This window comes from Scophthalmus maximus, chromosome 8 (genome assembly GCF_022379125.1).
Source record: "Scophthalmus maximus strain ysfricsl-2021 chromosome 8, ASM2237912v1, whole genome shotgun sequence".
Classification (NCBI taxonomy): Eukaryota; Metazoa; Chordata; class Actinopteri; order Pleuronectiformes; family Scophthalmidae; genus Scophthalmus; species Scophthalmus maximus.
The window spans coordinates 3,655,149-3,667,500 of NC_061522.1; the positions used below are offsets into that span (position 1 = coordinate 3,655,149).

General features: G+C 49.7%; 2 protein-coding genes across 3 annotated transcripts in view; both read right to left on the minus strand.

Moving 5' to 3' along the window:
* Window positions 1–678: 678 nt before the first annotated feature.
* On the minus strand, window positions 679–5,811 carry LOC118313255 (beta-1,3-galactosyltransferase 2-like). Its single transcript, XM_035638611.2, has 2 exons — window positions 5,643–5,811; window positions 679–2,712 (listed from the first exon to the last, which is right to left on the minus strand). Exons 1-2 carry the CDS (start codon window positions 5,684–5,686, stop codon window positions 1,647–1,649), a joined length of 1,110 nt encoding a protein of 369 aa, XP_035494504.2. The 5' UTR covers window positions 5,687–5,811; the 3' UTR covers window positions 679–1,646.
* Window positions 5,812–8,243: 2,432 nt separating this feature from the next.
* The window catches only part of LOC118313254 (zinc finger protein GLIS2-like), a 28,738-nt gene continuing 24,629 nt past the window's right edge, over window positions 8,244–12,352 (minus strand). For both annotated transcript variants that reach the window (XM_047334102.1, XM_035638609.2), the window contains exon 7: window positions 8,244–11,262. In XM_047334102.1, coding sequence (XP_047190058.1) covers window positions 10,595–11,262 — 668 coding nt within the window. In that variant the 3' untranslated portion in view covers window positions 8,244–10,594. The remainder of the gene's footprint in view (window positions 11,263–12,352) is intronic.

Below are 12,352 nucleotides of genomic sequence, written 5' to 3' on the forward strand. Positions count from 1 at the left end.
GTCTCCGGTCACACAAAGAGCGCAGTTGCGGCGAATCAGCGCCACCTGCTGACATGACAATGGCACAACGCTCCGAGCAACCAATCACGGCGGAGCGGTCGATGACGTAGAAAGAACGTAAAGTCCTGGGGCTTTTTTCTGTGCATTATTTTAAACGATTTTTTTTTAAGAGAACACACCTGGCACATATTTTCACATTGTATGTTGCAGCAGCAAAATAGGTATGACATTAAATCAAAAATAGATTTTATATAGATTGTTATTGCCATTAATGTGCATATAAATATATATATGTATATATTTATGTATATATATATAATATATATGTGTATATAAGTGTGTATGTATATATATATATATATATATATCACTTAGAGATTGCTTTTAGCAATGAAAGTGCTCAAAATGTATTATTATTATTATTATATATTACCATAAGGAAATGCAAAATATATCCTGCATTGGAAACGATGCCACTATCATTTCATAATTTCGAAAAAGATGTTTATTAAGAATCTATGTTGTATTTGTATAGGCCTATTTGAGCGGCACACTATATGTCTGTGCTGCATAATATTCAAGTTGAATTGAAAACTTCAGAAATACAAACACAGGGTAGTAAAAGTAGAATTTCTCTATGAATGTTGCAAATACAAATATCCACCACCGACCCAAGTCAACGATCGAAAACCTTTAATAAAACCAAAACCACGGACTTCATCAACACAAAGAGACACAAAATCAAAACATATCACAATATAAAAAACAACCTCTGTCTCTCCTGATTCTGATTCAAGCAACTTCATTTCCGGGCCGCCTCATCGAAGACGATTCAGCTCATTGAAGAGCTACAAGGGAAACAGCAGGGTGAACGGGGACAAGGAGCCCGAGGGCGAAAGAACGCATAAAACCTTCAAGAAATATTTAGTCAAACTTTCTGTCCTTTTATTTTACAAATCATTTTCAAAGGAGTACATTATAGATTGGCTTTTTTTATTGTTATTTGAAATGCTCAACAAATATGAAAAAATAACTTTTCACCTTTCTGTCAGTTCTCAATGGCTTCTCTCACTTAAGAGGTGAGGATTGTGAGCATAGTTGAGTGTTTTCAACATTCCTCCCTACAATGTACTTATGGCCTAGCAAACGTGTTGAGGAACCTCTCCTACCACTCGTTTGTTTTGTTTTCTAAACGTGCATTTGTTCCATTATCTACAAGTCTTGACTCTTTGCCACGTTTCTGCTGCATTTGTCCTGCAAGTGCAACCGCAGCGCAAACAATTCATAAGCCGTCTCATTAAAAGGCCCATCAGGGCACCTACAATTACAATCACATTTCCACTTTCACTGCTTCATATCAAAGCAAATAAACACTTCCTTCGTAATTGTCTTTGGTGGCAAACTCTGGGAGTTTTAAATACACCAAAGTAAAACATAGCGACTATTTTTAATAGAGCAGTTGTTAAGAAACGTCAGTATTCATTCCAGGTGTGTATTCTTTAATCATATTTCTGAAAACGAGGGGTGTGTGAGAATGATATACCGGTACAGTAGCAATCTGTAAATAAGTTAAAGTTTCCCAATTCCCCCTGCCACCGAACCTGTAAGTCAAGAGATGTCTCTGTGCATTGGTAGTAGTCATTGTCCTAACAAGGTGGCTCAGGCTTGTGCAAGTCGTTCCAGTAGTTTATCAACTCTTGTGAAGTGGCAAGGATGTAGGTGATGATCTTGGAGTATTCACAGCGATCATATTTCACGTTGTAGGCCTTGAACTGGGAGGGATTTGGTGCCGATGTGGGCGCAAGTCCAAGCTTTTTCATGCACATTCCGATGTAAGCGTCCTCTATGTGAAAGGGCTTTGTTGATTTTGAGACTGCCACGAATTTCTCTGGAAGATCGTTGGAGAAGACATATCCCATGCCCAGTGTGTAGGTCGGGTACAAGGGTTCTGGGTACAACTCCTCAGAGACATACCACTTGGAGTCCTTTGAACGGACAACCGGCCTGTCCCACATAAGCATCCCGGTCAGGTAGTTCTCCTTGGGGATTACAGGCATCTGCAGCATTGTCACCAGATTGTCAATGTTCAAGAACATGTCCGAGTCAATCTTCATGGCGTATGCGGCTGTTTGGCAGCGGGTGGCCAGCCAGTCCATGATCACCATGGTTTTGATGGTCAGATTGATGTAGGTGTCCATGAAGTCACTCTGGATCAGGTCGTAGTGCTGAAGATTCTCCTGTTTGAGCTTCTCTTGCTGCTGCTCAACGCCATCTCCTCCTGAGAGGCCGAGCATGAAGAGAGTGAGCACCACCTCTCCCCGAACAATGCTGCTGTTGCCCCATGTCTGCCGGATGGCGTCCCGAGCTCCCACGTTACTTGGTGCCACCGGAACCATCAGGACCAGGAAAGGGGTTCTGGTTTCACACACCTCTTTGTTATCCATAATAAAGTGGTAGTTGCGTGGGTAAGCTTCGTGGTACTGACTACCCGTAGGCGCTACAGTAGGAAGCGCTTTGTCAGACTGAAAGAGTTGAAGCTCTTGGGTCATATTCCAAAACTGGTAGTGCTCGTGGAGTGGAAAGGGGCTCCACGACGACAGCAAGCTGCTCGACAGACTGAAGAACAACACCACGAGCACTAGACCGAGCAGGACCTGGAACCAGCAGTGAAGCATGGGCCTCCTCTGACGACACAGGCCCTCAACATCCCCTCTAAAGTGACAAGAAAGAAAAATTGAATACTGGTGAGTATATCACTCCACAATGACACAAATCTTTCTACATTAAGGATGGGCCATATGGCTGAGATCAATGTTATGATTTTTTTCCAATGTCCAACATATACAACAATTATAATATAAAATTCAATACAATAAACCGTGTTCTGGTTAAACATTACATTGCTCATAATGGACCCATACAAAATAAGACAACTGATAAAAAATTACATTTTATTACAATGTGCTTTACACTACAACGGATCATTTTTGTAAGTAATATGGATAGATAGTTCAAATGGGATCATCATATAGCAACAGATTGTCAGGTAGGAGAGCAGGGAGCTGGACCCAAATGCAGGATGTGGCAAAAAACGATATTTAATAATAAAACAAACAACTCTCCCTTACACTGCGTAGTAAAAAGGAAAACTGAAAACTGGAGCCAGGGGAAAAATCACAGGTAAACGGACTCGGGGTGAACAGCAGAAACAGACCGGGGAAAACCACAGGAACAGACGACTCAGGACAGACTGGGGGAAAAACAACAGACGACTCAGGACAGACTGGGGGGAAAAACAACAGACGACCTGACACAGACGAAGGGAAGCACAGAGACTAAGTACACACAAGGTGGGCGGGGCTAATAGAACACAGGTGAGACACATTAGGAACAGGTGCAGACAATCACAGTGGCAGGAGACACAGGAAAAACAAAGTGAACAGACACGAGCCAGGGAAACAGGAAGCCCAAAAACTAATTCAAAATAAAACGGCGAATACAAAAACACGAGATCATGACACAAATAGTCTCTTCTTTCTCAATTAGTTATATATATAAACAGTTGTTAGTTTTAATCCTTAATACCAACACTCCTATATTAAAGAGCAATAAATGAGACCTGCCACACAGCTCCATGGTGATGCCATCTTCAATAAAAGTGGCCTATTGCAGAAGTATTTTGCATACTGAAATAAACAGGCGCATGAAACAACTGTAGCCAGCAGCAGCTACCGATACTAAAAACCCACGTTACAGTGGACTGGTTGTTTAAATACCAAGAGTCCAATCTATACCTGCAGCTAGCCACTCCCAATCTAACCGCACCCCCTAAAACGGTAAAAGCCTCGCAAGGCCTGCCTGTCACCCTGTACTCCACCATCTCCTGACTGATGTCACCTGAGCTCCGCCAGAAGGAAACGGAGAACGCCAGAGTCGTCATCTGACACCTTCGCTTGATGGAACATTGGGTGCGGTGGAATTGTCAAATTGTCTCAGGAAGATTCCTTAATCTTGACGTGACCCGGAAGTGTTCGATCGGCAGCCATGATAGGAGCTGTTCGGATTCTCTAAATGCATAGGAACGGAGCTTCAATGCTTCCTTTCCTATTTGCTTTGGCATAGGGTCCACTGGAGCTTCCTTTGTGAGAGGAAGGAGATACAGACGCCCCACAATTCACCGGTATCGGGTCGGTATCGGAGCTGGGAGAAGGTGGACCGGCGCGACCCCACACCTTACTTTAGTATTGATCTTTGCTCGAGAGGATTTGGCTTTGTAATGTTTGCCTTTTTCGCCATCCATCCACATGTCCCTTCTGGACTGGACTGGACATGATTCATTACTGTCAGGATGTCCTCCAGGTAATCTGACGAGGAACTGGAACGCGAGATCACAATCTCCTCCAGCTTCAGCATCTCTGCGACCGCTCGCTCCCTATATATATATATATATATCTCACAGAGCTCGTGGCTCCGTCCCGTCCCAATGGATCACCTCGCCCTGGCAACGCATCGTGTTCCCGTGAGCGACCGCGAGCGTAGGCCGGGAGGCAGGAGCCCTTCAGCAAACCAGGCTCCTGCTCCTCTGGGAACCGACTCCCCCGGTCTGTGTCAGGGAGGCAGAAGCCCTCGCCACAATTTAAAGTTGGAATTTTAAAACCTTCCTCTTTCTTTGATAGCGTTCACAGTTGGAGCTGAACCCATCTCTTGTCGTTGTGCTGCCATAGGCTGCGACTGCAGATTGTCATGAGCAGCCACTCACACACAAGGGTTACACAACTCTTCTGGCTCCTCTCGACCCAAACCAGTTTTTCTTCGCAGCGCTTTTAAGCGCTTTGGATTTCTTTGTTGTGGAAATTTGCATACAAATAAACTCGTCCTTCCCTCCTCCCTCTTTTTTTTGTGGAGGGGGGGAATATGAGAAAAGTTCACAAGTAACAATGAAAATCTGGTTTTACACAAAAAGTGACTGTGGGGAGAAGGAAAATAAAAATCACACTTTCCCTCCTTCTATTAACGTTTTGGTGCGAAATGTCACAGACGGACTCGTCCTTCCCTCCTCCATCGTTTTTTTGGGGGAAATATAACAAAGGTTAACAAATAAGAATGTAAATCTGTTTTTTACAAAAAACAGGGACTGTGGGAGGAAAAAAAAAATCACACTTTTTTCCCTTTTTTTCACGTTTTGGAGCAAAAACCCGCCAAATGTTGAGTTTAGTTCCGGCGACAATGAGCCATCGATTGTGATATTCCACTAAAGACACGGACGCAGATTTGTGTGAGTGTGTGTGAGTGTGTGTGTGTGTGTGTGTGTGTGTGAGTGTGAGTGTGTGTGTGTGTGTGAGTGAGTGAGTGTGTGAGTGAGTGTGTGTGTGTGTGTGAGAGTGTGAGTGAGTGTGTGTGTGTGTGTGTGTGTGTTTCTGAGCCGGTAACAAATCGCCACTGTCGCGCTTCCGCAAATAAAACACGCACCTTGTTTCCTCTGTGGTTTTTCCTTCCGCGGAGTTTGTTTGTTTGTTTGTTTGTTTGTTTTATTCAACTTTGGAAGCCGATGAGCCACCGGTGATCAAAGTGTAACGGGTTGTACAAAGCCCCCTCCTGGGGGAGAACGGTCCGTTTTGCAGTGTGAAGGGAGCGAACCTTACCTTTTCAGCCCGGTCACACCGGAGTCCGTTCCTTGATCCCCCATGACTGTCGTCAACCGTCCGCCTCCTCACGGGGCTCTGCATCACATCCACACAGATCACACCTGACGTCATGTGACCTCCGCCCTGTCCACGGAGCGATCTGTCCGCCCTGCCCCGCAGCAGCAGCCCGCAGGTGATCCGAGGGGGGGGGGGGGGGGGGGGGGGGGGGGGAGGAGAGAGAGGGAGGAGGAGAGAGAGAGAGAGGGAGGGAGGGAGGAGGAGAGAGAGGGAGGAGGAGGGAGGGAGGGAGAGAGAGAGGGAGGAGAGAGAGGGAGGGGAGAGAGAGAGAGAGATAGGGAGGAGGAGAGAGAGGGAGGGAGGAGAGAGAGAGAGAGAGAGGGAGGAGGAGAGAGAGGGAGGAGGAGAGAGAGAGAGAGGGAGGGGAGAGGGAGGGAGGAGGAGAGAGAGAGAGAGGGAGGGGGAGGGGGAGGGGGAGAGAGAGGGAGGGGAGAGGGAGGGAGGAGGAGAGAGAGAGAGAGGGAGGGAGGGAGGAGGAGAGAGAGGGAGGAGGAGGGAGAGGGAGGAGAGAGAGAGAGAGGGAGGGGGAGGGGGAGGGAGAGAGAGAGGGGGAGGGGGAGAGAGAGGGAGGGGAGAGGGAGGGAGGAGGAGAGAGAGAGGGAGGGGGAGAGAGAGAGAGAGGGAGGGGAGAGGGAGGGAGGAGGAGAGAGAGAGAAAGGGAGGGAGGGAGGAGGAGAGAGAGGGAGGAGGAGGGAGGGAGGGGAGAGAGAGAGAGGGAGGAGGAGAGAGAGAGAGGGAGGAGAGAGAGAGAGGGGGGGGGAGAGAGAGGGGGGGAGAGAGGGAGAGGGAGGGAGGGAGGGAGGGGGGAGAGAGAGAGAGAGAGGGGGGGGGGAGAGGGAGAGGGAGGGAGAGGAGGAGAGAGAGAGGGAGGAGAGAGAGAGAGGGGGGGGAGAGAGAGGGAGAGGGAGGGAGAGAGGGGGAGGAGGAGAGAGAGAGGGAGAGAGAGGGAGAGAGGGAGGGGGAGAGAGAGGGAGGAGGGGAGAGAGGGGGGAGGGGGAGAGAGGGAGGGGGGGAGAGAGGGGGAGGAGGAGAGAGAGAGGGAGAGAGAGGGAGAGAGGGAGGGGGAGAGAGAGGGAGGAGGGGAGAGAGAGGGAGGGGGAGAGAGGGAGGGGGAGAGAGGGGGGAGGGGGAGAGAGGGAGGGGGGGAGGAAAAGAGAGAGAATGAGAGAGGGAGGAATAGAGAGAGAATGAGGGAGAGGGGGAATAGAGAGAGAATGAGAGAGGGAGGAATAGAGAGAGAATGAGGGAGAGGGGGAGAGAGGGAGGAATAGAGAGAGAATGAGGGAGAGGGGGAGAGAGGGAGGAATAGAGAGAGAATGAGGGAGAGGGGGAGAGAGGGAGGAATAGAGAGAGAATGAGGGAGAGGGGGAGCGCTGGTTGGCGATGCTCGCTTATCTATTTGCTCTTTGCACTTTGAACCAAAATAACATTTTACAACTTTGATAAAAAGTTTTTTTAAATCCCAGTCGAAAGAAATGTTTCGACACCAGCTTTAAAAGATTGTGCCAGTTTCTCCAGAAGGTGGTTCCAGACATAAGGAAAACAAAATGGCTGCCGCCGGCCCCCGGCCCCTGGCCCCTGGCCCCTGCCCCCCCCCCCCCCCCCCCCAACCTCTACATTCACAGCTACTATGTCGTACTCTGGTGAACCATTATTGCTTTTGAAAGAAAAGTTCCCCGTTCGCCGAAAGAACTATGGGAGACAGCAGGTGCGGACACGTTGTCTCCCTCAGTGTCTGGTTGCTGTGGACCGATATGACGGTGAGGTGTGGGTGGGTGTGGCCGCGCGGCTGTCGTCTGGGAGCCTTCTGTCCTTGGCCTCCTCTTGAGGGAACCACGCCCCCTTGGCGCCGAGCTTGGCGGCGTCGCCACCACACGGTGGGCTTTGGGAAGGCCGAGGCGTCCCCACATAGGGATATGGGGATAGCGAGGGACAATCTCAACACTGTGTCGATCAGAAGTTGCCCCCCCCCCCGTCGTACCATGAGCGACGTCATGCTTCGCTTCCCAAAATGAATTCTCTTCGAGGGACCTCTGCATCCCGGGGGACTGTGGACACAACCTGACGTCGACGCGGATCCACAAGAAGGGACGTAGGGTCGTGCGGCGGGGGGGGGACGTCTGTGACGTATCACAGTGATCTACCGCCCGTTCACATTTCGAGAAATCATTTGGCGCCGTAGGACATCACGACGACGTCTTTATGAAACGGCATTATTGCCACACGTACTTTGTGGTTGGAAGGAACCACATCAACCACGTCATGTGTCAAATTAGCATTTTTGTGGGACTACTAAACTGAGAATATCTCACTCAAATATCAATTTTGCAGTTGGACCATAAAGGACGAATGACAGTGCACAGCGACACTATTACCCCCCCCCCCCCCCCCCCCCCCCCCCCTGTACTTGATGTGAGCTCAAGAATCCAGTTGTACACACGAGTCTCCTTGTCGGTGCTCCTCCACTGCGCTCGACAAACAGATTTCTCATGACGGGCGTCGCCGTGACAGACACACAAGACACAATCTGAAGCGTTTGGGTTTGTTTCACTCGCTGGTGTTTATTTTTGGCGGAGTCATCGTCATAGTCATCGACAGCGGTGACTTCTTCAGAGAAAGTGTTGCAGGCGGCCCTGATGTACAAATCACATCTGTTGTCAACATTATTAAAATATCACTTTTTTTCAACAACAACAACAACAACAACAAAAAATAAAAAAAAATGTCATGAAAAGTAGATTTATACACTTTTACATTTGCGTAAATATTTCCTCTTTTTTTTTCTTCTTTTTTTTTTAATCATATAACGTGTGATATATATCTCGGTTGAAACACGAGGCACTTGGACACCGTTGAAATACTGATCAATGTGCAAACAGAGAGTAGAAGCTAAACAACAGCGCGGTTACAGGCCACGCGTGGCCGTCGTCAAACATTTCCCCTTCCGGAAAGAAATAAACCGACCGCAGTGCGGTTTCCCCTTGTGTACCTTTTGATTATCAAAAGCAAATGTGTACCCGTGAATTTGACTAATACACACCCTTGTCTACCGCGTTTCCTGGTTGGAAGCGTTACTCGGTTGCCTCTCGTCTAAAAGGCAAATCGCCGATCCTATCGCGGTCATTGTCTCTGTGTCCATAAGCGGCGCGAAGAAGAAGAATTGGCTGAAAGATTAAAACTGCAAACCTTACATTCACTTACGTCGATTCAGGTTGTTGTTGTTGTTTTCTTGTGACTTGAAAAAGAGAAAAAAAAATCACATGGTCAACTTTTGTCACACGCCGTAGCGCACACACACACACACACACACACACACATGTGTGTGTGTGTGTGTGTGTGTGTGTGTGTGTGTGTGTGAATGTCCCCGACGATGTTCTGTGTCACGGCCTCTCCGGGTCCCAACGAGCCACGCGGCAGCGGAGAGCCTCTCACCACGGGCGACACCGACTCGCTTGGCGTCCGCTCCCCGGGAGGTTTGTCTTTTTGCTCGCCGGGGCCCTCGCCAAAGACGCAGCCCTCTCAGTTCATATTGCACACACGCCAGATTTTTCCGGCACCGGATAAACGAGTCACGCGGCATCAAGCGTCGCCACGAAGGGGTTCGATTCCAAGGACTCTCCGTGGCCCTTGGAATCTCTTTGAGCAGGCGAAAATCTGTTCGAATACACGATTATATTCACAAACAATATTGTTTTTTGTTTTTTTGGGGGAAAGTCAGTCGTCATCTTGTGGGAATCAAATTCCTCTGAAGTGGTTTATCTCTCATTTTGAAATTGAACCCCTCGATTGCACAAGCTCTTTACTTCGCCTAAAGGAAACACCTATATACCGATACATGGATGCAACATATGCAGGTCATAACGAAGTCCATTTTACGTTACATTATTGAGTATGGACTGTATTTCCCCATTTGCGCCCCGTAATCCTGCATCTCTTCTTTCTTCTCGTCTGGGAGAACGCAGCAGTCAGTGGGGGTTGTCGGACAGAACAAGTGGAAAGAAATGATAAGTGCACGTGGCTCAGTAAACCTGGTACAGGTCGATTGTCTGCGGTGAAATGCTCATCGAGCACGAGGTCGAGGTGTCGGGTCGAACGACGAAGAGCCAATAATCTTGGAATATGAAAAAAACAAAAAAGGATCAGTTCACCCAAATCGCACACATCTGTCTCACGTGGTCCGCACCGCGCCGTGCGGATGGATGTGTGTCTCGCCAGAGCTTTGGAGATGAACCTCCTCTACAGCGTCCGCCCACCACCCGGAAAACTATTGGAGTTTAATTATCTAATTGTTTAATTATTTAATATTGTCGCTCGAGTTGACAATATTAAATAATTAATATCCGCGCCAGCCGCTGAAGAGTTGACATCCCTCCCTACGTCACCCGTCGCCGGACGTCCCGCCGTCGCAGCAGGAATGGAGGCTCACTACTGTCGCTGTGCGCGTGCAGAACCACCGGGTGGATATTTGCATCAGGACCGGGGGAAGAGTTCAAAAATGTCGAGCCGACGACGGCGCCGCATTAAAAGTCGGGGGGGTCCAATCATGGACCTGTACAAAAAATATCGCTGTCCCAAACCTTTGTTGGCAGACGTCGGAGAAGGACACGTCGGAAGCTCGGCCAGAGACAAACGGCTCCGCATGGCGAGATGCATCACATTTTTTTTATAGTCACACGGGCGAAGGTCTCCTTTAGGTCGTGAGGCGACTGAGACATGCATGGTGCGAAAACATGGCTGACAAAGACAAAGACTTCTGTCTTTCTTTGTGGAATGACACATTACAGTCATGTATTTCTGGGAATTCTCTCTCACACACACACACACACACACACACACACACACACACACACAAACACTCCCTGGTTCTTCTTGGAATGGTGGATTTCCCCGTCCTAGCTGACGGCAGCTGGCTTGAGGAGGAGCGCCCTTGGCGGAACAACCACCCAGGAGAAAGCGTCACTGCGTCTCGGGCCCACCCCGGCAGACAGGTTCAACACCTCTCCGTCTTCCTCTTGCTCCTCGCCCACCATCTCCTTAGCCACCATGCGGCCCAGACCCCCCAGAGCCCCCAGCCCCAACATGGAGGCGGCCGAGAGTCCAAAGTGCAACAGGCGGGAGTCCGAGAGGCCCAGCGGCCCCACGCCGCTGCCGCCTCCCACCGAGAAGAGCGGGGCCCCGTGGTGGCCCAGGGCTCTGGCGTGGCAGTAGGCGGACAGGGGCAATGAGGCCCCGAGACCCCCGAGGAGAGCCGCCGCTGCCCCGGGTATGATGATGTGGGCTCCGCCTACGGACGGCAGTTCAGCGGCGCTCTGGTGCCCGGGCAGGCCCAGCCCCGACCCCAGCCCCGACCTGGGGGCGCCTTGCTCCGGGGCGACAAAGTGCCCGTGGGCCTTGATGTGCTTGCGCAGCGAGCTGGGATCGGTGTAGCGCTTCAGGCAGCCGGCCATCTTGCAGTAGTACGGCTTGTCCACGTAGTGTGTGCGGGTGTGTTTGAAGCGGTCGCTGGAGTTGGAGTAGCGCTTGCTGCAGCCTTCGTACGGGCAGACGTAGGGCTTTTCTCCTAAAGGAAGGAACAAGGGCGAGATGAGAAATGCATTATGGATTGCAGCGTAAGCCGGAGAAGGTCTGAGTAGGTTTCACTGGAGGCATTGAGTGTAGAAGTATTAAATTACGTGTGTATATATGTATATATATATACAAGTGTGTATCGGTGTGAACGTAGGTTGAACATTGTCAGTTAGGGGTTGGGCAATGTGGTGAAATGTTCCAACCAGTCCACCGTCATTCCATCAAGTCTGCAGATACGTGTCTCGTGTGATCTTGTGAATGGATGCGTTCGGGAACGGGAGGGGCCCATCCAATCACTGACGATGTTCAACCTGCGTTCACAGCCGCCGGGGGTTGAATCGGGGGTTGAGTATCTGTCACCATGCGGACTGGAAGAGAGACAACCTGCTCGTCCGCCCCCTGAGCCTCAGACACGGAAAAACAGGTTCCACGGCTCTCGGATGCTTTTAAAAAAGAAGAGTCCCGCGCCTCCTCCTCGCAGCTTCCGAGTGAACAAACAGGTGGGGGTAAAACCCTACAGGATCTGGGTGGCACCTTCCGCACAGCCACACCTCCAGTTTTGTTTTTTTTGGTGTGTGTGTGTGTGCAGCTGTAAAATATTGATGTCGCTCCCCGACCGAACAGCAGCCGCTACCGACGGCTTCATTTGCCCATTAGATCATTTGGCGGTCACGCTGCTCAGTGGCTTGTTCTCCGCATGAGTCCGGACCGAACTGGTTCATCCTTGCGCTGCCCATCTCCTCATCTCACCGGTCCTCTGTCCTCATCTGTCTTTATATCCGCGATTCATCACATTCAGGCTCGCCAGTCCGACACCGACTTCGGGGACGGAGGTTCATGCAGGGCGGTTAGTTAGTTATTTCTGACGTTATTCAGAAGGTATTTATTCCTGACGTCTCAAGGAGGGAGAGCAAACATGACCAAAAGTTATGCAACCCCAATGTATCAAAGCCCGTGTGTCGTGCAGGTAACCATGCTTATTGTACACGGACAGTATTTGCGTCAGCTGTGCGTAGAGTGCAGATGTAGGCGTGGGAAGACTTACTCCCTCTCCGCTAAAAAACTCAACAGGACTCGAAGAT